The sequence below is a fragment of the Lacerta agilis genome, chromosome 5 (genome assembly GCF_009819535.1).
Source record: "Lacerta agilis isolate rLacAgi1 chromosome 5, rLacAgi1.pri, whole genome shotgun sequence".
NCBI lineage: Eukaryota > Metazoa > Chordata > Lepidosauria > Squamata > Lacertidae > Lacerta > Lacerta agilis.
The window spans coordinates 30,593,463-30,621,124 of record NC_046316.1 but is presented as its reverse complement, the minus strand read 5'-3'; the positions used below and the strand labels follow the sequence as shown (position 1 = coordinate 30,621,124).

At 41.3% G+C, this 27,662-nt stretch overlaps 1 protein-coding gene across 12 annotated transcripts in view; it reads right to left on the bottom strand.

Moving 5' to 3' along the window:
- PCDH15 (protocadherin related 15) overlaps positions 1-27,662 on the bottom strand; it is a 441,732-nt gene that overhangs the window by 27,061 nt on the left and 387,009 nt on the right. For 11 of the 12 annotated variants that reach the window (XM_033149148.1, XM_033149157.1, XM_033149158.1 and 8 more), the window contains 6 exons: positions 27,067-27,282; positions 23,139-23,227; positions 12,634-12,810; positions 6,149-6,367; positions 1,842-1,850; positions 745-855 (listed from right to left, as the gene is read on the bottom strand). In XM_033149148.1, the coding sequence (XP_033005039.1) occupies positions 745-855; positions 1,842-1,850; positions 6,149-6,367; positions 12,634-12,810; positions 23,139-23,227; positions 27,067-27,282 (821 nt within the window). The remainder of the gene's footprint in view (positions 1-744; positions 856-1,841; positions 1,851-6,148; positions 6,368-12,633; positions 12,811-23,138; positions 23,228-27,066; positions 27,283-27,662) is intronic. The other variant, XM_033149155.1, reaches the window with a different exon arrangement.

Here is a 27,662-nt window from a genome sequence, read left to right as displayed (position 1 = left end):
TAATCAGGTTACCCTTGGGCCTCAAATGCATTCCAGAAACGATCAATGCTGAATTGACCAAGCCATTTCACAACCTCAGCTTCAGGGACTGAATGTGGCCCTCTGTGGATCTCTATGCACCCTTAGGACCTTCCCTAGGCCACATTTAATTCTTGTTTAAATATTTATAAACTACATTTTCATATATAATATCATGTGTTTAATTGATCCTGTTCTGTGATGTGTTACCAAATTGTGATAACAGCTCGTTTGCTTGGGTGGAGAACACAGAAACCTTTCTTTTACATGGATAGCCTGTTGCCTATTATACAAAAGCAGTGCTTTTTCTTTCATTCAGGGGGCACTCGAGGGTACACAGTACCAGCATCACTTTGTTGTTGTTGTTAAAAAGTGTGATATTTACAGTAACAATGTCATGGTGAGGACTGGCACCTATTTTTCTAGAAACAAAAAGCACTGTACAAAGGTAAGGGTTACATCTGTTGGTTTGGCCATTTTTGCCTTAGGCTCTCCACACCACTGATATTTGGCTGTCTGGAAGGTTGATCATGTCGGAATGTGGCCCCCAGGCTTAAAACATTTCCCCATCATAGATCATAACCTTGACGTTTAAGACACCATGAATGGCTTGTTAATCCTTCCCTGTTCTTGAATTTACGCAGCAATGTCAACTGTAATCTCTGAAGCATCAGAATTATACTTTGAATTGCTAGTATTAAACCGCAAACATCACCGAGGACTTACATGGTGCTGTCGCCAAGTTCTTCATAGAGATTGTGGGCAGGAGTGCTTGCTGGTTTGCCAGCTGGTAAGGCCATCTGGATTCGAGCTGTCTTTGCACATTCTGCTTGTCTCCTTTGGTGAGTCACATGGAAAGGAAATGGAGAGTGTCACACATGGTCTCCCACCAAGAACACATCAGCCACGACAGCCCCCAAAGGGATATTTGTTGCAGTTTTTCACCTCGTGATTGGTGACAATATTAAGAAGACGATTTGAATGCACCACATGGCAGAATAAAATCTGGCTCCTGACTTGATTTTATTTGCTTCTGACATACTGTATGCAACTCAAGTTATGATAAAATATCCTTTAGTGAGAGTTCTGAAAGAGTTTTAAATATTACCTCTCACTCTTGGAAATGGATACCTGAGATACCTAAACATTAAAGCGAATGATGTTTTCAATGGAGCTTATTTCCAGGTAAATTTAAGAAAAGATGCTGCATTTGTGTTACAGAGCTGATAAAACCAGATTATCTCAGTGTGTTACTGCTGACCTAACAATCCATCTATTGATTAGTCTGTGTAGTCTAAGGAAAATACACCAGGATTTATTCTTAAGGCGATTATACTATTCATTCCTCTGTCATTCCTAACCATGTTCAAGATTCAGCAGTTTTTAAGAAAGTGTACTTCCTTTACACACACAACACACCATGCGGTACAACACGACATCTATCACCTATCTATTTATCTATCTATCTTGATAACTCTTATCTTACACTGTACAGGCTATATAATTATCCTGTCTCTTTTAAAATCTAGGCATACTCTGATATATGTCATTTTCATAGTTTAACTTTATTGCTTTCCGTAGGAATACTTCAGCCAATATTAAAAGTGGCATATGGAGTCGTACATTTCAATATGATCTCTGCTTTCAACATGCAATAGCCAAGGGGTGGAAAATCTGGGGGCAGAAAGTATCCCTCAAGTTCTTTCCATCTGGCCCTTGGGATTTTTCCTCGGCCAACCTCCCTCTCCTCAGGCCACAATCCCCCGTGCTATTTATTTATCCTATGTAATGCATTTGAAACAAGGCCAAAAATAAATACTTACTCTTTAAATCTGTTTTGTTATGCAGAGTGATAAAACAGAGAACATAAGTTGTGAGTTTCACTTAGTAAAAATAATTCACATTGTGAAATCTAATAAATTTCATAAGACATTAAATTTAACTGTACAAGTCACATTAGGGCTAAAACATTAATGGGTTAGTTAACAGTGTGATCATATAAAGGTCTGCTCAGAAGAAGACCCTGTTGAGTTCAATGGGATTTACTCCCAAGTAAATGTGTATAGTACTACAGTCTTAAGGAATCAAGTAATAAACTAAACAGGCATCACTGATGAGGCAATGCAAATTAAATTAAGCATTTTACTATAACCAGGAAAAGCACAGATGACAAAACACCATCTTAAGAGAAGCACCACCATTGTCATATAGGATTTAATGTATCTTCTGAGACTGCAGCTGGTGTGTCATATGAATGTCCCCTCTTTAAAATAAAACAGCAAGCTTTTTTCCTTTAAAACAATCACATGTAAATTGGCCACTGTTTGTGGTTAAGGAAGAAAGAGCTTAACCCCAACGGCAGATTTAGATGACACACTAAGTAAAACCTTGGCTTTACTGCCATGCCGCACTCAGCTAAGAAGATCAAAGTGGCTGCAAGCTCCTCTCTGGGAGCCTCTATGTTCATGTAATCCTAGGAAGCCATAGTTCGATTTATTGTGGTGTGCAAACAAATAGTTTACTCAAAATCAAGGCAATGGTGCACTGTCTTAGGGCTAGGAAGTGATGTGAAGGTCTTCAAATGGCCCTATGGAATTTCCAGCAGGGAATGGGTCATGCTTTGCAATTGTCAATTTATTGCTTACTATGCTTTTTTTAACCACTGTACAATAAGCAATAATATGATTTGCAAGAAGAATTCCACTGGCTAAAGACTGTCTACAAAAGCCAATGTTTTGTTTAAATCATTAATAATCAATTTCTTGATAGCAGCCCAGATGGAGATTGCAGTTTTGTGGAGAAGTGATCAATTGTTAACTATGCAAAACTGGCATGATTAAGTTTGGAAGACAGCGCCTATAAACAAACTAGCAAAACATTGCAAAGTAGTTAGAGGCAACATTATCAGAGATACATTTTATAGCTGGTCTCTCTTAACTTCTTTCATTAATTCCTCACAAGAAGAACCTAGAACACGTTCACTTTTCTTTTTGTAGAGTTATGTTATCTAGAACTTTATATTGAGATTCTGGATTGTCTTTATTTAGCTATCATGTCACTGATCCTCTCTAAGGTTTAAAGAAGGCTATGGCTAACTTCACAAATCTGCTGCTGTAATCAACCCTGTATGTTTGGCATTTATAGATATATTATTTCCAGTGTGTAATGGGGACGCATGGTTCACTTACATATTTTGTCTCTCTCAATGTGGTATTTAGAATGTTTCAATTGTTTGATATTGGTTTTTTTTTAAATAAAAAAAAATCCCAGCGATTAAAACAGCAATTCCAACTAGAGTTGTTGCTTTCAAATGTTAGGAGACAAAAAAGAAGTCTTACAATTACTTTCTGAATTCAAATTATAGATATAATATAAAGGAAATTAAAAATAATAGCAAGGCTGTTCTCCATTTTGAGGTCCATTTAAAATGTGCCACTCTTCTTTCATTAATTCGTAATTTGTGGTTCACCACTGATTTCTTCTTCAGTACAGGATACCGAAATTTCAGAGGTGCTACTTAATCGAAATGAGCAGCAATAATTTTTTGGGGTTATTTGCAAACTATACAAGAAGGCACTGAGCAGTCCTGCAACACTGTTAATTCACCCTGGAAAACAAGTAGTGTAAAATTCATTTAACTTTACTGTGCTTTTTTACAATCTGCAAAAATTAATTCATTGAATATTAAGCTGATCAGTGGGCTGGAAAGTATTGAAAAATGTAGCTATGACACACACACAATTTTAATATAAAGCAATTCTTAATGTTTCCATTTTATGTGCACCAATGATGACAGTTATGTTCATTTGGCTTTAATTCTTGCATTAACTTGAATACTTATTTTGCTAGCTTTGATATTTGGTGATTAAGGTATAGCAAAACCTTAGCAGAAGAGGAAAATACTGTACATATATTTCCTTATTATTTAAGTACAGCCAAAGCTGGAGTTGCATACGCTCCATGTTCCATACGTTCGACTTATGGACCTCTGCGACCCGGAAGTCCTCCCCAGAGAGCACATGGTGCGCGGGTGCGGGTGCAGAAGAGTTCAGTGCACTTCGCACATGTGCAGAAGCGCAAAAACGTGCGAACTTCCGTTTTTTTGGGGGGGGTTCGTGTTAAGCACACCCGTATTACGTAGTGCGATCCGGAACAGATCGTGTGCGTAACACGGGGTACCACTGTACAGATCACAGGTGACAGGTACACAGGAGTACTATTGAATATGGCTTAAAAAACCATCAAGGTATTCTTATCCTTATCCTTATTAATCTCACTAAATTTTATTAGTTGCTTTCTCACAAAAGAGGCATGCAGCAACTGACAAACTTTGTAATACTACAAAATAGTTCAAAATACAAAAGTTAAAGCCAAGTATAAAAGCCAAAATAAATAAAAAACTTAAGAACGCACCCACACATGCAAAAGGCAGGTTGAACACATCCTACCCCATTAAAAGAGGGAGGCAATCAGTGGCGTAAGAAGGGCGGGGTGTAGGGGGCGGTGCGCCCCGGATACCAGGGGAGGGGGGTGACACTCGGCGGCCCCTCCCCAAACCGAGCCCTGCCGCCCGGCACCCGTCTTTACTGCTTTATGGACGGCCGGGGCAGCCCAACAACCTGCTGCTCACTCGGCGGCTCACCCGGTCGCCACGGGAGCAGCAGCGCCAGCCTGAATGAACTGTGCATGCCCGGATTTCCGGGCATGCCCAGTCCATCCGGGCCGGTGCTGCTGCTCCCACAGTGACCTAACGAGCCGGCGAGCGAGCTGCGGCTCATGGGGCTGCCCCGTCCGTGCTGCTTTATGGACGGGGCAGCCCCACAACCCACCACTCGCTTGGCGGCTCGCCCGGTCGCAGCAGCGCCGGCCTGGATGGACTGAGCATGCACAGCATTTTCGCACATGCGCAGTCCGTCCCACGTTGTGATGTCACAAGGCCCCTGCCCCCAGGGGGTGACTCCGCACTGCTGCCCCAAAAAGGCTTCCTCCACCGCTGGCGGCAATATGAAAAGGGGCCTTTTCCACGGTGGCTCCCCGCTTGTGGAATGGTTTCCCCAGGGAAGCATGTCTGGATCCCTAATATCCCCCCCCCAGCTTTTGGCTTATTAAACAATCTATGGCCTTTTAAATGTGTGTGTGGGGGGGAGTTATTGCTTTTGGTTGTTACTACGATATGTATTATTGTGTTTTTATATTGTAAACCCTCCTATGATCCGCTGTTGAAGGATTTAATAAATAATAGTAACCACAATAATAACAAACACCTAAAACACTCCAAATTAAGGGCCAAAAGCCTGGGTAAAAGGAAGCATTTTTTTTGCCTGGTGTCTAGAATTATTGTTATTATTTATTGAATTTATATACCACTCTATACCCGGAGGTCTCAGGGCACTTCACAGAACAAAATCAAAATATAAAACCACAAAATATATAATCAAAATAAAAACAACAACCCAATAACCTCTCCCACAAAAAAAACCCACATTTTAAAAGGGCATAGGAGCATTCTACAAGCAGGGAACCACCACTGAAATGGCTCGTTCTCACCTTCTGCACCTCCCTCGGAGGGATCATACAGAGAAGTTTAGAACTCACAGGATGGAAGTAGTCTGAAAGATGGATGATGGGGTGCAGAAAATCTTTGTTGCAGCCCCTGAGGAAAAAAACTGGATTGCTGCACTAATGATCCCTTGAAGCATACCAGAAAGCGAGAGGCCTTTTCCAGAACATGATGAAAGGGTGATCAGGTTGTGTGAGGAGAAAAGGAGAAGGTTTGGTACCTATAGGCAGCTGATGAATACTGAACAGAAACCCATAGCTCATTTCACTGAATTATTAGTTCTTCTAAAGTCTTGGGAACAAACCTGGAACCTTATTTGTGACATGTAGCTTCCACCTTTGAGTCCTGGGCTTTGCCCCCAAATGGTGAGCCTCTGTTTCAGAGGAGGGTAGAGCCTTGAGTTTTTCTGTAAATTCTCTTGTTAAGGAGGGGAGACAGTAGAACCTGAAGCCTAAACGGAAAGGGCTCCTCAAATGTGCATGCTGGAAATGTGACCAGAAGTATGAAACATGCCACCAAGCACAGCGCAGTCCTTCATCTTTGATGTATACAGAGTGCTGGCATACTTACTGTTTGTAGCTGACCATAACTATTAAAATAGCAGGCATGCAGCAAAGGATGATGATGACAGCCAGAGCCAGCAATGCCCCTTCTGTGTAGCCTACAGCTTGGGCTTGCTTCTTGACATTGGCCACCACATCTGGAGTGCGGATTTCCAAAATACGTCCTCCTTGCCCAAGGTACGGCTGGAATTCTTTATTGATATCCAGGAGCTTGCCATCCAGAAATCTTGAATATTAAAATAAAATAAAGAAAAGAAAATAGCAAGATCAAGCTGCTGCGTCTCTTCTCCAAACCTGGTGCCTCCTCCAGATGTTTTGTAGTGGGAGTTTTAGTCCAAAACATCTTAAGGGCACCATGCTTGAGAAGGCTATTCTATTTCTATTTAGGGCTGTACTGGACATTATTTAATATTTACTCCAATATTAGCATATTAGACACAGATAAATGATTATTGGGAAGAAAACAGAGAAGTATTTATTGGGGGGAAATATGAACATTCTGATCCCCCCCAGTGCCCTTTTGTTTCCCAATAATGCTTTTTGTGCATGGGGACAAGTTTCCTCTTCCTTCTTTGCCTTCTCTGATCCACATGATCTCACTACCATGTGGGATGCCTTGCTTGGCTCACTGCTTGGGCTGTAGTGACCAAGAGGATTGCTTTTTAGAGGGGTAACTTTTGCAATGACATTGCATCAGACATAGCATCACAACAAACCTACATTGTCATTATTAATTGGGCTGAACAGCATCGGAGGCAAAGGGAGAGGAGTAAAATGGAGCCAAGACACAATGACCCCCCAAAAGAACCAAAGGGCATCGAACAACACTGATGCAATGCAAACATGATCATAATAGCGAGTGCCCACATAAAAACAAGAATGCATTGCAAGGTGTAGATGCTGTTCTGCAGATGGGCAGTATTCTCAGTATTCTTTCTGAACTATACCATGGGGCCATTGACGTTAATGGACATAACTAACTTAGGTTCATTTATTGCAGTGGGTGTACTCTGACTAGGACTTAGTTGAATATGACCCCATTAGACTAGCTGCACATTCAAGTGTAATGCAAGAAGAATGCCTCTCACTGCACACTAGATGATGCTCATGTATGCTAGATGGAATTTTGCTTGGCCGGCAGTATACTTCTGGGAGATGTAACACTGCCTCTCCTAAAAATTCTGTAAGCAATTTCTCTACAAACCTCTATTTTAAGGTTTTTATAGCTCAACTGTGCATATTCCACTCCAGATGAAATCTGGCATACTGTACAAAATGAGACAGGGGACCCTTTTTATTTTTTTATGTCACATTTTTTCACGAAGACAGTTTGCTTGAGAAATTCTCTCTTTCTGTCTCTTGTGTTTGTAGAAGATAATCTAGGCACCTAATATTTGGTATCTAACTTTGACCTTTTCCTGGTACTAGTAATGGAATTGCAATGTAGCACACAACTGGAGTTACTTTAGCAAATAACTTCAAATGCATCTTCAGGACATTCTCAAGTCAGCACTTGGTTCAAAACTACAATTATATAATTGATCAAAAGACTTTGCACACTTACTTGGAAGAAAATGCCACTGAAATCAATGGAACTTCCTTCCAAGTATGTGGAGTTGCAGCCAAGGATACCAGATAAAATTATGCAGGATCCATTCTGTGTGAGCACTTCAATTAATGAGACGTGAAACCATCACTTAATATCCAGTGACTATAGACTGTTGATATACTGAAATAGGGAACCATAGCCAACTTTATGAACTAATGTTCAGATCAGAAGACACACTGTATACCTGGCAGCCTGAGGAGTCCCATCCCTAAACCCAGCTTGGGAAGAAGAAGAAACATGAATATGTTCTCTGGATTATGGAACTGCTTTAAGCATAAATATGTTTGTAAAAAAAAAGCTATTAAAAACTTGGTGCCTGACTGCTACAACAGACCAGCTCAAGACTCCTGATGTGACTAGACAGAAGTCTTGCTATTTCTCAGAAACGTTGCTATAAGCATTGGGTTTTTTTTTTGTTCCTGGACAGCTGTCCTGCCCCAAGTAGATGATGAAGCCGAGCCCCCTCACTCCTCTCTTGGTAGGAACAGGACATCTGCATAGTCACATCTAAGTTTCTCTTTACTGTCATACAGCCACATTTTGTCCACAGTGGGCAAACTATTGTTTGCATAGTCAAGATTTTTTAAAATTGTGATCTCCAGTTCTGGTCTGCAGACAAAAGTGAGTTGCATAAACTATGCTTTGCTGAGAACCAGGAAATATGGGAGGATATAAGAGCCCATGAAGGGAGGAGAGAGTGTTCTAACACAGGGCTTGTGTCCTTTATTTACTTCTCTCCATTCCCTCTCCCCCAAAACACATTCTTTCTGCTGTTCTCCATTCCCTGAAGGACATTCCTTGAATCAGGTCATGAGGCATGGAAAGAAGAAAAAACAACAGTTGTCTGAAGAACCCAGCTTACTCTTCCAAAGGACAATGAAAGCCACCTCTAAGATCCCCCAGCAGGATCTGCTGGGTAAGAAAGGTCACAGAATCCCCTTCAAAGCTTCTTACAGCAGGATTAGGTGATGGAAAGTACCAGTTGGAGTAGCTTTGGAGATTAGGATAAGAATCTGAGCTTATCTGAACCAAACCTCTGGAGGTTCCTAGCCACAAGCTAAAACATGTTAATGCTTCAGACTGAAACTCTCACTTCATTTCCCCCCTTTACTTTGCTAAGCTGACACTCATTCACCTCTACCCCAAAGCCAAGGTAGTATTCCCTAGGATTTTGCTGATTTAAATTTTATAAAGCTTTTGAAGAGAAGGGGAAAAAGCTGACTGTGCAAGCATAAGAAAATTGTTTAATTAGGTTGCTTCTAAGCCAGTGTTAATCGGTAGCTGTTCAAAACAAGAAACCACACACTTTCTTCACTTTTTTCATGTTAACCTTCTTTAGTACAAAGTCTGAAGAGAAGAATCCCTAGAAAAGACCCTGATGTTGGGAAAGATGGAGGGCACAAGGAGAAGGGGACGACAGAGGATGAGATGGTTGGACAGTGTTCTTGAAGCTACTAACATGAGTTTGGCCAAACTGCGAGAGGCAGTGAAGGATAGGCGTGCCTGGCGTACTCTGGTCCATGGGGTCACGAAGAGTCGGACACGACTGAACGACTGAACAACAACAACTGTATATTAAATGAAGGAAAAATGATACAAGATGGGAGTTGAGGGTTGGAGAGAACAACCAATTAACAGAAGATGCTAAATCTCTAAAAATTACACAAAGCCGGGTTCATATTGGAGGCTGCTGTTAGTGCTGATGGTATATAGAAACAGTTCTTTTTTTAATATGTGCTGTGATCCTGTGTACATTTACTTGAGAGTAAAACATCTAGGCTATTGGGTACTGCAGCTCTTTGGGTGTTCTGATTCACAATAAAAAGAAGATGTAGCTGTATAGTCACGTTTATTAGTTGCTGGCTTGTTTATTCTTAGTTGTTCAGTTCTAGTTATGCAGCTAAGAAAAGGAAGTCACAGAAGACTGGCAGAAGTCATATGGAATAGCCTCTCGCAGTCCAAAAGGAAAGTAGAGTTGCCAGCCAGTGACAGTAGGTGTTAAAAAAAAGAGCTGGTCCAACTGCTGAAGTATCACCAGTGATTTATGCAATTTGTGCATATGAAACTTAAAAGAACAACTGTGTAACGTGTGCAACAATGTTGTTTCCATCTCCAGGTATAGATTGTGACAGAAGCAGCTGCACTGGTGAAGCTTTCTAAAGCACCAGAAATTGTGTGGTGGTTGTGATCTTGTGGATCATCCTTCCAGAGTAGTTATCAAATTAACATGCCAGAAACAACACACCAGAAACTACAAAAAAAGAAAAACTAAGGGACTTTTCCTGACTCCATATTACGCAAAGAAGAATTAATCAGGGGACTGTTCTGCAGCCAAGTAAGTAGCTGATCTAAAGGACCATCAGCTGACTGACCCATCTACAGAAGCATGATGTGAGTGGGCTTTGTGTATGTGTCAAGGAAAATGTATTGAGCCAGGGAAGAGTACCAGCCTGGCTCCTGGATTTAAGCTTAAGAAAGTTATTCTGCTATCGTAAAACAAAACACCCATCTTGAGGCTGTTTGTTACATAGCTTACTAGAAAGGCAGTTAGATCTGTAAACCAACAGATCTCTAGGCAAGCTTCACAGGATCATTGAAAGCCCGTATTACAGAAATTGTCTTCATTCCACTGAATAAATTGAAACTAAAGAGCGATTCTAATAAAATATCCTGTTGAGTGGATGATTAACTATGACTTTTAGGACATAGAAAGAGGACATAGCAGGGTAAAATAATGACTAGAGACTGAAATACTACAACATGGGACAAATTTGCACAGGGATAATATTCCTGCATACAAACACAGCACTGAGAAAATGCAGATTAAGATATCTCATCATGAGTGCAAATAACTATCTTGTCTTAAGTGATAGCTGTGTGAATGCAACTGATATATCCAGCCCTTCTGTTTTGGGGTGTGTGTGTCTGTCTCTCTCTCTCTCTCTCTCTCTCTGTGTGTGTGTGAAAGGGGGAACCAATCAAGAGGTCTGAAACTACAGAATAAATCTAATGTTTTTTGTTTTGTTCTGTATGTTCAAACAGAACTGTCAGGTTGTATATTTGCTACCTGTTAGTATAATATTAGTCTATTAGTTTCTCCTCTCTTTTTCTGTAGCTATTTCTAACTCACACCACCTATGATGAGCCTTTTCACTATACCTCTTCTTAACAGCTACATGCTTTCCTATCCCACTTGTGCTATAATTCACCCACACAAGGTTTGGGACTCAGGAGAATAAGATTCCTCTAATGAATCACAATTCATAAGGCAGCCCATAGGTATTTGCTTCATGGACACATGACTGACAGATTGCCTCATTCCATCATGGAGCACTGTGACCTGACTCTCCTTCGGGGAGAAGAGGTACAATGAAATATATGCAAAGCAGCAGTAGGCACCAGAGGGGGCTTGGAGAAAGAATAATGATCTCCCACTTTCCACAAATACAAGGCAACAGATGAAATAGGTTTGGGAATAGAGATGAAAAATAGCCGTCTTCACAAATGAATGAACCAACACATGCACATTCATTGCAGCAAATGTCCTTAGCTTGTTGTGTCATTCATACAACTGCTGAAGATCCCAGACAAAGTTTGTGAACAGGAATGTGCGTGGGGTGGAGAGGAGAGAAATTCAATTCAGTTTGAATTTGAAGCCAATTTTCACTTTCCAAAATGGTATGCAAATTGAGAACAAAATTCATTCTGTCGTTTGCAATGCAGTTCTCCAACCAATGTTTATACAAAAATGCTAATATTAGAAGAAATGTGTGGATAAATAAGTATATATTAGTGAAAATAGCATACAAACAGCATTAAATTAGGAGAAAATGTATACGTTCATCAAAACTGCAGACAGAAATGTGTTTATTAGTAAAAAAAAAAATGTACTTCATTTAGGGCATTATTGAGGAGAAAAAATGGCTTTCCCACTGACCAGGCTAAGCTTTTATCCCTGACTACTAGTTTTCTAGTTCTAGAGAATGCTTTATATGGAAAAGCATCCTGTCATGAGAGCCTCTACCAGTGATCCAGATACAGCCCAGACACAGGTTCAGCTCACCTTCAGAGTCCTATTTGAGGGTCCCCTCACATGTGATTACAGTTATGAAAAAGGAGAGAGTGTTGTTGCACTTTCTGTCTCTCCCCTTCTGTTGTGTCCTCATTGTCTCATGGTTTATATTGTCTAGGACTCTAAATCACACATGGAGCCAATCTTCTTATGGTTGGCTTCCTGCTACAGAAGTTATCTTTATAACAGGTCAGAGGTGTGCAGATTGAGTGGTGAGGACATGAGAGAGGAGGGTAGGTTCAGGAAGCATGACTCAGTCTCCTTTGTGCACTGTAATCCCATGAAGCCTCAATAATGCTCAGCTGCTTGAGAGAACTAAGCCTATGTTCTTTCTCATTCTGAGCCCTGGCATCTAGTCTATCTGGAAAAAACCCAAACAGAGCAACCTTTCTGTTTCTGGTGGGAGAAACTAGATATATGCTTCTTTCCCCTGCTCAAAAGCTAGGTAGCGAATGGGAAATATATATTTCTACATTTGCACTGGAAGGGCAACCTTGAAATGACACTGAGTCAAGTTAAAACTAGTTTCAAATCCTAACGTGTTGTACAAGACAGCAGCATTACATGGGTACTCAAAACTTTCCAATGAGCCTTATGTGGAATGTGGCTATAAATATTATATACATATATCAACAGCTTATAGGTACATAATGGTGTGCATGAAATCACAGTGTGGTGCAAAAGGAGAGAGGGGTATTAATTTTGCTAATCAATGCGGTCAAGTCAGTAACTAAAATAACCATTCTGCCAACCAGATATTCTCAGTGCTGACAACAGAGATAATGCTACAATGACATGATAGAATACATACTTGAAAAGCTCGTTCCTCATTATAGCACGGTTTGTTTGAGGGTCAATTGCGTAGACCATAAGATCGGATTTCGAATAGTCTTCTTCTGAATAGCCATCTCCGTATCTGCGAGCACCAATGGATTCTACCACAACCCTTGCGCCAGGAATCTGGTCTTGAATATAGCGTTCCAAAATCCTGATAATGGAATACAATAGAATCATCTTCTGTGACTGACTGACATGTTCATTGCAGAGAGACAGACAGACAGACAGACAGACACACACACACACACAGAGAGAGAGAGAGAGAGAGAGAGAGAGAAGCCCTAAAACCCAGGTATATTTAAGTGCAAAACTTCTATGGAAAACTGCAGCAACAAAGAAGCAGCTCTCACTAGCATTGTGCCCATAGCACTACTAATGTGTATTTATGATAGCATTTGAGTTTTAAATGGCTTTGGGGAAATTCCAATGGTATTTTCCAAATAAAACTGTTAGCATTATATAGGAGTCAGTTTCACCTCTTCATGGAAGGCTAATAAATTCTCTCTCACACAAAATATGCTGACAATGAGTTGCAGTAGAATATTTCATTGATACATACAAGATGACATAACATAGCAGGTAGCAGTGTATCTAGTATTCCTCAAGAAATATAGTAAGCTTTGCAATCAGGGTATGGAGCTGACAGGTTTACCACAGGATGATAAAACAAGCAAACAAAACCAGGCCTGCAGTTAAACCACAGGCGTTATATAGAAACTGCCAAAACTGTTGCAAGATAGCTTAAGCAATGTAGTTGCACAAATGCGCACTGTATCAGGGACATAGAAAACACAATTCAAAATGGTCCTGAATCTAGCAGGTGAGATCTATCCACAGAAATAGGCTTCTGCACTGATACATATCTAAATGCACATCTATGCTCTTCTTAAAGGGGGTTCAAAGCAAAAAAAAAAAAATGCAGTGGAAAATTTAAACAGTATAGCAAACTCAAAAGAACTGTAAATTAAACCAAAAACAGTAAAATTCAAGTCAATAGAAAAACAGCAACAACTGGATTTTGTCATTATTGAAAAAGTAGCAGCTGAAAAACTTGTTGAAAAAAGTACGTTTTAGCTGTTTATTGGAAGGCAAGTTTTCCTTCAGCAGGGCATTCCTTTGACACGAGACTACCACAAAAAGACCCTTGTGCTGACTTGCCATATTTCAGATGTGAAGAGGAACAAAGAAAAGGGTCTCAGGGGACAAACTCAAGAGTCAGGAGGATTCATACGAGGGGAGCGGGAGGCTAAAACAATGCCTATATTCTGGATTGCATGTTGATGAAATACCGACCTGTTTCAGTGCTTAAGCCAGCTTGAAAGGGGTTAAGTGCATTCTGAACCATTAATGAGAGGTGCATCTTTTTCTTCTTGATACTATTTTCCAACCATTTTTTTTCCTTTATCCCTTTTTTGGGGTCCAAAGAGCAGGGGTAGCTAGCTTTTGGCCCTCAATATGTCGTGGACTCCAACGTTTGGCCAGGGTGGCCAATAATCAGGGATGATGGGAGTTATAGTCCAGGCATAGGCAAACTCGGCCCTCCAGATGTTTTGGGACAACAACTCCCACGATCCCTAGCTAACAGGGCCAGTGGTCATGGATGATGGGAATTGTAGTCCCAAAACATCTGGAGGGCCGAGTTTGCCTATGCCTGTTATAGTTCAACAATATTTGGAGGTTAAAAGGTTAGCCACCTCTTCAACAGGTACAGACATTTTATGTCCTTTATACAATTGACTAACAAGTCTGGGAGTCAATGTTTTGTTATGTTTGTCTTTGGATTCTCTGAGATAGATATGTCAGAGGAATCTTTTGGCCTATAAAGCAGATTTCCTTGCACTCACCCATTCAATCCCCAACCCCCATGATGACATGGACTCTTGTTAGGAAGCTTTTTCACCTCAGTTTTTTTATATATATATAATGAAAGGTGTTAAAAAAAATGCAGCATTGTAAAGAGGTATGTAAATTGCCTTGTAATTTATGTTATTTACATATTCATTGATGTATAATTGGTGCTGTCCCAACAGGGGCCTCGTTGCTTTTCTTTTTCCTGAAGTGTTGTTTCCTAATTTTATATGCAACAAAGTTGTTTGTTGCTAGAGGCAATCTAATTCTAACCATGTCTATTCAGAAGTGTCATTGAATGATTATAACCTTTTTAAAAATGGAGTGCATCATTCATTATTGTTCTTTTCACATGGAAATAAGTGACCTGTTCTCACCTGTTGATTTTATCTGTGCTTCTTAGTTAAAATCTGAGGGTTTCTAGCTGTCAAACACAAAACCCTGTTTACTACAAATATTTATAACATGAACATTGTTTCAGCAAATGCATACACACAACCATCTTCTGTATAAAATACTCATTTATGAAATAAAATGTTGCATTACAAACTCTTTTACAAGTGGCATTACAATGACCGAAGGAATGTGCATGTAAAATGTTTATTATGCCCACAGTAATTCACACAAGCCAAAACACAAAGAGCAAAAAATATCAACAGGATGTGAAACTGTCCTTCCCTGATATCTGAGCGAGGGAATTGAAACAGAAGTAAATTTCTGAACTATAAAATCAAGAACACAAGCCTTCGATCCTAGCTTGCCTCGTCTTGGAGTAAGCTCAGTTGAATTCAATGGGATGTATGTCCAAGTAGATATGGTTAGGATTAGATTCATTAACTTTGAAAGGGAACCCATGGGGAAGTTAACTGGTTTGTAAATGCTGATGACTTATATATGCATGTCTATTGTGTGCTACAATATTAGTAAAATAAAGAAATGAATGTATTTCCACATCAGCAAATGATGTAACAGAAGACTTGTGTAAAATAAACCAATAACAGAAAATACTGGATTCAAGTGTGAATGAACAGATTGAGGCACCTTTGTACATCCCTACTTGGGGATACTTCAAAGAACAATCATTATATTTATACCCCCACTTTAAGACGGGAGTCCCAGGTTCTCTTGTCCAAGGAACCTATAAGAGCCTTCCCCACAATTTAAGCAACACCAGGAATCTCTCTTGGGCCTCTTAAAGATTGCAACTGCTTCATCTTTCCTTTCTCAGTTCTGATCTGGAAACTCTGGGAAGGGTAATCCTCATGGTTCATGTATCAATTCTGCACTGGAAAGAGGTGTCTTTTAGTACTCTGAAATGTTTGCTGTGACAAAATATATAAACTATTCTATGGACATGATAAGCAAAACTGCAGCAGCATAATACTAGAAATGGCAGAAAACTCATCCAGTTCAGATCAATATGTGCTGTTCCTCACAATATTCTCTGAATTTCATTTAAAGTTTTAAAAGGGCCTGACACTGATTATTCTAACCATACAAACATATTGGGTACAAACCTTACTACTGAAAATTTCAATATACAGATCATTGAATTGTTTTCAAACTGATCCAATGAACAGTATGCCTCTGTCTGTTTCCTCTGAAATTTAACTTGACAGAAAGAAACTACTAAAAAAAGCAGTGCTTTTCATATTCATTATAGACAAAGGCATATATACATTTCAGAATAGCATCTCTGTGGGCATTTGCTACATGCTGCATCTAATGAAAAGGGGATTTACAGGAGTTACAGGAATGGCTGCATGAACTTCAAACGTTATAATAATGTAGCAAACAGCTATTCTGTTCAGCAATTTAGGAGCTGCTGAATGTGATAGCGATGGAAGGTGAATGAGAAGAAGAAGAAAAAAAGATGAGAACTAAGAAGAGCTCTGCTGGATCAGGATGATGGCCCACCTAGTCCAGCATCCTCACAATGGCAAATCAGATGCCCATGGGAAGCCTGAAAGTAGGAGCTGAGGACAACAATCTCTCACTTATGAATCCCAGAACATGGCATTCAGAGGCATCCCACAGTGGAGGCAGAACATAGTCATGATGGCCACACACAGAGAAGCAGAGGTTAACGTGGATTGTAAAGATCACAGAGATAAGGTACATGAAGCACCCCAGACTTAAAAAATGGCATATATTTGGGAAATATGATGAAACTCTGCCAACCGCAACTGCACTGTTTGCAGTATAGAGTAACACATCTATGCACTTATTTTTGTCCAAAATTTTAAAAACCTGAATGATTTTAGGGACCACCCAGTTTAGGCAATATTGGTTCTGTTGCAGCGCAGAAACATCTAAAGCAGGAGTCACCAGCTTTTGGGTGGGTGTGTTTGGGTACATCTGCACATGAGAAAAACTGTCTTGGACATGGCACCACCCACTCACCCACCCACATACTGCTACTTGTGCCACAACCATGCACACACTCCTGCGAGTGGGTTTTTCAACACTATTTTTTGGGGGGTGGGGGGAAGGGGTACTTCCCTGGGGTTCATTGGGAGGAAGGGTAGGATATAAATTGAATGAATAATAATATTTCTGATTGCAATAATAAATGTTAATGCTCCACCTGCAATTTTCAGAAAGATCACATCCGTATAACTATTAGGCTTTTTAAAAAGTACCCACAGAGGTTTTCTCCAGTACCCACAGAGATCCACCCAATCAATGTGTGCTTTTCTTAAGCCTAACTCACTCAAGGGGAACATTTTAAATGTGTGTGTGTGTGTGTGTGTGTGTGTGTGTGTGTGTGCAGGGGCCACAGCGGGAGACATACTAGTTAACCCTTCCCTATTCAGTGGTGACTCTTCCTCCAAAACAGAGAATGACAGGGAAAGCTATTATTATATATATATCAAGAGGGAAAAGAAATATATTAAAAGCATCCCACCTACTTCTAAAAGGTGACTTCTATGAGTTCATGTTTGCTCATAGGTGCCACACTGGCTTGAAAAACGAAAGGATTTGTTGTCTTCTACCCATTTTTCCAATCCACTTGTGGAGAACATAGTGCAAAGCCAATTAACTCTCTGTGTTACCTAAACCAGACACTCAGCTATTGTTATTTTTCTTTACCTAACTTTTGGAATGTAATGGATTTTCAATGCCCACCCCCTGCCCTGCATTCCTCTGTAAAAAATATATGAATAAAATTGTACTTATTGCCCTTTCCTTCAGTTCTTTCCTCCATTTTTGCATTACAATTATACAGCAATGCTTTCCAGGAGATCAGCTCTGCATGCTGCCTTTGCTCCTGTTTTTGTATCAACATCTCTTATTTCTGCAGCTAGCAGAGCAGCTTTCAGAGGCAAGGCACCCACTACATTTCTCTCCCCTCAGCTTGCTCCTTTCTCCTCCTCTCCTCCTTTGTACTTAACCAAACCTCAGGGAGCTACTTCTCCCCGGGGAGGCAGACACTCTGTTCCTCTCTCCACCGTGCATAAACATCCTCTTCCTCATGCATGCAGTTCTACACTTTAAAGCAGGGGTGCGCAACTCAAATCACTATGAGTGCCATCTTCAGATTTTTATTATCTCAGGAGGTCCACGCAGCTACATTAACTGCAGGAGGTGGTTTCTGTTACCATTTTAACTTGTTGCTTTCTTTTCAACAGTCATTTGTCAAGCTTCCTTTTTCATTCTTCACTTGCAAAGATTAACCACTTTTTTTCTGCCTACAGTACATATTATGTCCTCTTTCTCTAAAACTACTGAACACCTGTATTCTGTTAAACCTCTTTTTCTTTTTCTCTTTCACCTGCAATGCATTTTCTTAGCCACCCCATTTCCTCTCTACACCCCACAGTGCTCTCTCGTTTACCTCCACACCACAGCTCCCCCAGCACCACACTGAGTTCCTTCCTTCAATGTCTCATTACCTTAATTCAACACCCCATCTTATTGCTACTCTTCCTTGTGGAATTTGCCAGCAACAACACAAAACAGCTTTAACTCTTCCTGCAACTAACAGGTTGGGAGAGGCTGGCCATGCAGTATGCCAGAGTAGCAGCAACAGGTTGCAAAAAATGGCTCTGTCAGCTAAACTGCCCTTCTTGAACAAAACGTTGGGGGGCAGGCACATCTTGCCCTGCCCTGCCCTGCCCCTCCACTACCTCGCCTTGCCACCTGCTGCTGCCTCCTCATTGTGCTGCACTACTTCTCAGCCAGGGACGCGGGTGGCACTGTGGTCTAAACCACAAAGCCTAGGGCTTGCCATTCAGAAGGTTGGCAGTTTGAATCCCCGTGACAGGGTGAGCTCCCGTTGCTCAGTCCCTGCTGCTCCCAACCTAGCAGTTTGAAAGCACACCAAAGTGCAAGTAGATAAATAGGTACCACTCCGGCAGGAAGGTAAACGGCATTTCTGTGTGCTGCTCTGGTTCGCCAGAAGTGACTTAGTCATGCTGGCCACATGACCCGGAAGCTGTCTGTGGACAAATGCTGGCTCCCTTGGCCTATAGAGCGAGATGAGTGTCACAACCCCAGAGTCGTCCGCGACTGGACCTAACGGTCAGGGGTACCTTTACCTTTACTTCTCAGCCAGGGGTCACATCGGCACATGCCCAGTTCAGTGCAGTGAGCACAGAACCACTGTGGTGGTGGCGGCAGCTGCCTTCCTTCCTCCCTCCTTCCCTTGGTCAGCTGCCTTCCCCCAACCATGCTCCCACCTCTCCAGTGCCTGCTGCTGCCCACTGGCCAGGTGTGCTCATCAATGCTTGGACTGCAGTAGTTTGGGGGTTGGCCCCCAAGGGGGCCACTGTCCCTACCATTGGAGGACGCCGCCTCCACTGGCTCACCTGCCTGGCCATGTGCTCATGCAGGGCTGCTTCATACCAAGCCACAAGTAGGGAGCAAGCGAGTGAGCAGGGGAAAGAGGGATGGGCAGCCAGGACATGCACATGCAACATACTTGCCTATGCCCACAGCCACCGCTGCATCCCTCTTGCTCCTCCTGGAGACAAGCCAGAACAAGAGGCAGCAAATCGAGGGAGGGAGAGAGGGAGGTGGAAAGGTAGGCAGGTGGAGGAAAATATTAAGGGGAATGGGCCCCCATAAGAAAATTACCGGGGGGGGGAGGCCTAAGGGACCCCAGCTCCTTAAAGTTGGCACCTATGTGCTGTCATTTCAATTCATGCAGTGAATTTTGCTCCACCATTGGATGCGAATGTTGGGTTCACAAAATTTGGCACAAGGATCCTGATCTTAACGATAGTTAAAAGTACAGACTCTTCCTCCAGCAGAGCTATAGCTATTAATTCATTCTTCCAAAATGAAAAGACAAATGGAAGTATTAATGTTTCATTATACTGATTCCCCCCTCCCCACTGCACTGGAAACTGAAATTTACAGAGAGATTATTATAATAGACCCAACAAAGCCCTAACACTGTATATTGAGATTTGCTTCGAGATCTTCACCATGCTGTCTAGAATCCAGGAATCCCAGTGGAGGATCAAAGGCTGAGCATACGTATGTCAGATAAGGATTTGAGGATATTAATTCTCCATTCCAAAATAGATATTGTAAAGCCTTAAGAAATGTCATAGGATACAGCACCATGGCTCATTGTAAAAGTCACAGGCAGCCGTAATATCTAATTTTCACTCCCAAATGTTGAAATTGTGTATTTTCATTTTTTTGTTATAAACATACCTTTAGAAGTAATGGGAAAATGCTTTGTGAATGCCCAGGTACAAACAGAAAAATGGGTTTCTGAATTGCCAGCAATATTTACATTAGCCTGAACAGCCAAGATGAAGATGCTAACATATCTATAGGCTTCTGTAAACATAGCTACAAACGTAAATTTAATTCTGGTGACCTTTTGAGCCAAGTGGGGTAACTGAGCCATTTTGTACTCCACTTCTAATTCACCCCTTTGGTAGGGACAGAGAGGAATTCATTTTGGTTACTTAATTTGCACTTCTCAAAACAATATGTGTAGCAAAATACTTCTCCTAACTTTCCAACACAGTTCTGCAACCATGTAGTTAAAATAACATCTTGATGTTTTCAAATTTTGTAGTGACATCTCAAGCCACAAGGCCATTTTATTAATTATCTGCCATTTTTTTGTACATAAGCATTTAAATACATGTAATTAGATCTTTATGGACTCTTGCTAACTCCTACAAGCAGGCAACGCTGGTATTGACATTTCTTGAACAGCAGTGGTGCAATAACCACTAGGATGAAACCACTGTCTCCAGATGAAAGACCCCCATCGTTGTGCTTCTGTGAACACTTATGTTAAGATATGTGTGCACATGTAAATTAAGCATGAGTCAATCTGCTAACAACTTGCTATTTCAGTTGTGTATGCTTGGATTAGGCCAACTGTGCTGAGACCACGGGCATTTCAATTTATGAGTGATGAATGAATTTTTGTTATTCATTTGTTGTACACACGGTCTTCATGTAATCTGTCACCTTTGCATTTCTGTTGCTGAGTGACATGGTAATTCCTGAGTACTGAAAGCACAGCACTTAAAGGTGGTATCACTACACCTGTGTTGCTGTTGTGCTTTCCGCCTGGAGTGCTAGGTGACTGTCCCAAATAGGTGGGCTCTCTTGTGACACAGTTCGTGATAAGCAGCACAGATATCTCCACATAGGACTGGCTACGCCCATGTCTCACAATACGATTTTTATTTTACCAACCAACAATTTTAATAACCCCATTTTATTACACAATATTATTTTGATCCATTGTTGTGGGGCCCCTAGAAAGCATGGGGCCCATTGGCCAGTGCCTACTCTGCCTACTTGGTAATCTGGCACTGTCACATAACTCATTTTTTTAAATGAATAAACATTTTAAAATAGTAAGCTGTTAAAAGATGGATTGTGGAGAAGAAGGGAAGGACTATTGTGTGCATCCTGTTATAGTAACAGAACAATAGCCAGAATGAGATGCTTTCTAAAATTAAATGATCTTTGGTCTCACAGCCAAACCAACATAAAGGTAAAGATAAAGGTTCTCTGACCATTAGGTCCAGTCGCGGACAACTCTGGGGTTGTGCGCTCATCTTGCTCTATAGGCCGAAGGAGCCAGCGTTTGTCCGCAGACAGCTTCCGAGTCATGTGGCCAGCATGACCAAGCCGCTTCTGGCAAACCAGAGCAGCTCATGGAAATGCCATTTACCTTCCAGCCGGAGCGGTACCTATTTATCTACTTGCACTTTGACGTGCTTTCAAACTGCTAGGTGGGCAGGAGCTGGGACCGAACAACAGGAGCTCACCCTGTCGCGGGGATTCGAACTGCCGACCTTCTGATCGGCAAGCCCTAGGCTCTGTGGTTGAGAGCACAGCGCCACCCGCGTCCCGTCTCACAGCCAAAACAACATATCTGCATTGAAATGGGAAATGATCACCATTGCTTTTATGGTAAATAAGCTCAAGAGTAGTCTCTTTGATTTCATTAGAGATGTTAACCAGAAGTAATTGCTCTCCTTGTGGTCTAATTTATTGTTGCTTTGTTAAAGAATGAATAAAATAATTGTTGGCATAGAAATAAATCATAAAATCCTAATACTTTTAAGTAGGGCTACAAGTTGTTGGTTTAATCAGCTCATTAATCAAAAAAATCTGCACTTTATTAATCACCGAGGATCAATTTTAATGTGGGAACTGTGGGTTAAGAGCACATTTCTTTAATTTGTTTGAGGTTCATTTTGTTCTGATGTGGTACTATAATAGGGAGGGAATAAAAATGGAAGATGGTTTTTAACAAGGAGTGGGTTTTTTTGTTAAAGAAGAAAATTTTAAGTAATCTTACATTGCTTTCAGTGCCTCCCAAAAACATCTATCGTTAGATTTTGATAATAACCACATTTATATAAATGTAATTAATTGACTGAAAAGACTGGATTGTGGGATTTACTTCACACAAGGTCAGCAAGCTGAAGATATATGTGGAATTTCCTGGTGTACTTGCTACCTTTTCTGATTTGCTTCCAGGTAGTGATGGATGGCTCAATCTATTTCTCATCCATGTCAGTTTTGCACATGCTTATTCATAAGTCCATTTCATCATGTTTCTGCATTAAAAGGCAATGATTTAAAAACAAAATCTGTACCAAGGGTCAGATTCAATTTATGAGTCTTGCTAGTAGAATGGTCTTCTGCTAGTGCTGGCTGGCTTTCTGCCCTCTCTCTTCCCCCGGTGTTTTATTATTTATTTATTTATTGAATTTATATACCGCCCTATACCTGGGGGGTCTCAGGGCAGTTCACAGTGTTCTCCCTGGGGGTTCCAAATTGGCTTGGAGGGTGGGGAATTGGGGAAACCCCTAGAACAGTGGCGGGGGCAGGGGGGGGAGAGAGGAGAGATTGTTCCACCTGGCAAGCTGAAATGGATGGATAAAAACAATTGAAATGTCAGCGAGGCATTCAAGAGCACACCAAGATGGAAGTGCTTTCCAAAAATAGTGAAAGTGTAACTCAAAATGTTGGGCCTTAGCTCTTGTCCCTCGGTTTCTCCCTTCTTTCTAAGCTTTATATTGCCTATTGCACTGATGTTTCAGGAAAGATTGAACAGTAACATTTTAACCACTGGTACTTTCCAGGGTTTGACTCTATAAGATGTTTAGACAATGAATGAACACATTTCATTACCCTATAAGCTGATCCTTGCTTTGTTCCACAAGAGTAGGAGGAACATTGGAGACAATGACTTGCATGTCCAACTGGTTGACTACAGAGACCTAGAAAAAGAAAAGAAAGATACACTTGAGGTTGCAAAACATACATTATCTCAGAATGAGAACAGGAGCAAGGTGAGATTCTCCATCCGCACCTGTAAGCACCATTGATGTGGAGCAGGGATGCAGAAACACTGAGAGGAAATGCATCACTAAAGAAAAAGCTCAGAAGAAACAGAATTGGGGGGAAAATACATATGCTAATTAATACACGTAGCTGCAAATTTAGTTACCATAATGTGAATAGAAATACAACACACCTCTCACCACAGTGGGGAAGACTGTCGAGTGGGCAAGGTCTCTTTCAACAAAACATGGACTGTCATTTATAAAGAAGGGCACATGGCCATCCTATTTGCAACACTGTGCCCACTTACAGTGGTACCTTGTGTTACGTACCGCCCCCTTACGAATGCTGTGGGTTACGCACTATGCTGACCCGGAAGTAGATGCCCCTTGTTGCAACCTTTGCCCTGGGATGTGAGGGAAGTTGCACTCCAGCGGCACAGCAGCAGCAGGAGGCGCCATTAGAGAAAGCACACCTCATGTTACAAGTGGTTTCCGGTTATGAACGGACCTCCGGAACGGATTAAGTACGTAACACTAGGTACCACTGTATATGGAAATTAATTCCCCAAATTACACCTGAGAAGCTAACTGGGTAGGGTGTACAGGTTCTGATGCACAAAGTATCAAAGATTCCCCCCCCCCTTTTTGGAGACAAAACTAGTAGCTGTCTCCCCTCGAGCTCTGTTTCTCAGAACAGCAAAGGCAACCTGTTAACAGCAAGGCAAACAGTGATAGGAAATCTCAGCTCATATTTTGTCCCCTATATGTGAGACAAAGCAAGCATAGTGAGAGTTTAGCCACATGTACACTGAAAGAGCGATCAAGCTGTGTGTAGTTTTTTCTTTCCTTATCAAAAGTGGTACAGCGTCAGTTTCAAAGATGACAGGAGGGAAGGAAAACAGCTTGAATGATTTTTCAAATGGACAAGCAGAGGAAACTCCAAGCAAGCAGAGGAAGCTTCTCTCTTCCTCTATCACACAGAGCCTTGTTTTTCTCCGCTGGCCTGTATGTGAAAGGGAGGCAATCAAGTTGCTGAACTGAGAAAAGAAATATGAGAGAATTCTCTCCTCTAGTGTTTGCAAACTAATCAGGGTAGTTAAGGGTAAACAGTATTAATGGCATAGCAGACAAATCACAAAGGACCTACAGTACTACCAACAAATGTTCATTCAGTGATAAATCAATCAGTTTTGCATACAAATATAGTGCAAAGCATATAATCTGCAATACAGGTAGTTCCATCTTTCGGTCATAACATGGTTATGTACATAAGCATGTGAAGGGCAGAAACAATGTGTTTGCAAACATACATACCATACATGTGCACATCTTAGGGAACCATAAACTTTCAGGCATTCAAAAGAAAGTCAGCTATAGCTCAGCTGTGATGGGGATGCAGGGGCAATTAACTTTAGCTGAATTCAGTAGAAATTCCCCCTTGGATAAGGAACCTGCAGTGTTTCTGAATGTGGGGAGGATTCTAACCTTCAAAGTGATGGAGTTAGAATCCCCATTCAGAGCTTCATGCTAAATGCACTGGGAGAAGGCTGGGAGAAGAACTGTTGAGAATGTTCTAGCTCTGGATTTCCTACCGGTACACTGAGCTGCCAATTGGCTTACAAGGCCCCTTCAAGCTCTATGATGTGACAGAGACAGTTGCTCTTCAGGATTTCAGGCATATGTCATTACAGCCCTACTAGGAGATGCTGGGGATCAAACCTGGAATCTTCTGTATTCTAATCATGAGTTTTACCACTCAGCTATGGCCCTTCTGCTTGAAAATCAGTTGCTTCCCCATCTACACATTGAGACAACTCCATAAATACCACATACCTGGCACAAGAGTTTGATAAAAGAAGGCAATACTGTAAATTATATGCAGAGGTACTAGATAATTATATGCAGATACATGTGCAAATCATCTGAATGCTATTAAACTCAAATGCAAACTTCAGGGTAATCCACTAAATGAAACTCTAAAGCAGTGAAGAGTTGGTGTATTAGTCATTCTCAACATGCAGTGTTTTAAAAATGACAACTCTTTGTTTTTAACAGATGGTATTATCTAAGTCTTTATAGATTTAAGAAAACAACCTTTCTATTCAGTGGCCAGGTACCCCTCCACTGAGATAGTGCAATAATGGAAACCATAGTAGTGGCTTTGGTAATTAGAAGTATTATCATGTACTGTATTGAAGAATAAATCCTAAAGACATTTCTTAACACTGGATGGTCATGCCTTCTATTTCAATTTGTTCTTTAAAGCAAATAATAAACACTTGCGCTCTACATACTCCCATTTGCACCAGCAAGAGGTTTGTAATAAGGAATAAATGCTGTGTAGATCTGCAAAATGGAAGGAACAGGGGTCCACAAGGTTTGATTATTTATGGTTGCCACTGTTGGGAATTTCATTCCTCTGTGCTGCAGATGTATGATTGTTGTCACACGTCTGTGTTTACATTCCACAGTGTTGGATGTCATGGGGAACGGAAGTTCAGATACACTGTTCCATTCTGTATTGCTTTTGTTTTTTCCCTTCTCTCCATGGAAGAAAGAGAGAGAGGAGCCACATTTTCTTTGTTCTGTTATGTTTGATTTTGTACATAGTAAATTAGGCTTAGATGTCACACCTCAAGGCTCAGCTTCTGTTTGGACTCTGCTAGTGCCGTGTACTCATGTCCTTGACTATGGGTCACATCAGCACGATGGGACACAAGAGTGATGAATCACGCCAGACGGCGTTGTGTTGGGGGAGAGGTGTTGGCCTCGGTGTTTCTCAACAGCCACTACACCTTTTCCTACTCTTGAATAGCAAAAGGGATGCAGAAAGCTTGGTGTGGGAGGAAGTTGGTTATCTTATGTTCTTTGGCAGAAGTGGAAGCTTTGGAGAAAACAAGAGGAGCTTCTGCCTGCCAGAAAGCCCAAATGACATGAGATTATTTGATGCAAAATAGTTCTGAACTAAGTAGCAGGAACTATGCTCCCCTTCCTCCTTGAGTGCTTCCTCTGAGTGCTGCAATTTGAGTCTGACCAACATAGTACTTTGTGCCACCAACTTCATCCTTGGACACAACGTCTCAGACAGTGAAATATCAGCTTCGAAATCTCAAGGCTGGATCCAGCTTGCCAGCAAGTAGAATGAAGATGAGTGAAATGACATCTTTGGATGACTCAGTTGCTCCCTTTTGCCATGGCCGGATGCACAATGAAACTACCATAAAGCAGTGACCTTCACACTATGATTCTTGCTTCTGCTCTAACCCCTTGTGGGTAATGTTGGTGAGTTGTCTTTGAAAGTTGAAAGGAGAAGTGACAGGGCACACATTTCCTCTGCGCTTGAGGGCAGAGACCTTACTAGACTGCCCAAGACTTCTCAATGCTTTACAGAGAATTGGGGAAACAGAGAGAGGAAAGCCTCAGATCAAGTGTTTTCAAAGCTGAATGCAATCCTCTGCAATTCACAAACAAACTTAGGACAGGGAATTAATACACTGGTGGGTGTTGTACCCAAGGTTCACTAGGACACTAGTCTTTGACAACCTGATATGCAGATTTGTGAAAGCCAATCTCCTTCAGCCCCAGGCAGGCAACAGGAACAGGAGATTTAAAGACCCACTGATGGGCTACTTAGGAAGGCCTGACAACACCAGCTATTGTATCTTCATCATATGCAATCAGAACAAAAAACTACAAGGAGAGTGGATGCCTGTAGCACAATGTGGTCTATAATAAACTTTGCAGCAAGAATAAGCCCCCAAATGCATACTTACAAGTACATCTGATTTATTGCTCAGCCCCTTTCCATAGTTGTCCGTAGCAATGACCTGAAACTTGAAATACGATCGCCGCATGTTTTTGAAGAGCATAGCAGTTTTGATCAGCCCTGTATAAGGTTCGATCACAAAACCTTCCTTGCCATCCTTGATTGGAGGGATGATGAGTCTGTACTGCATAGCACTATAGTTGCCCGTATCTTTATCATTCGCCTGATAGGTTCAAAAAAGAAGGGGGAAGAGAAGGCAGAGAAATTACCGAGACAATCATGTATACTGAGAAGCACTTGCTGCGGCCTCTGTAATCAACACAGAAACTAATCTCGTGGGCATTATGACAATCAGTTTGACTGCTTTCTGCATTTCTAATATCAGAAATTAATTTTTAGTAGCTTCATGGCTTCCAGAGAAATTTAGGCTAGGGGTGGAGAACCTGTTTCAGCCCAAGAGCTGCATTCCCTTGTGGACAACCTTCTGGAGAATGCACTTCAGTGGTGGTTGGGGCCAGAGGGAAAAAGTGAGCAGAGCAATGGATGTGAGTAGTAGGCTATATTTCAAGCACACAAGCACACACTTCATCCTCCAAGCAGGCA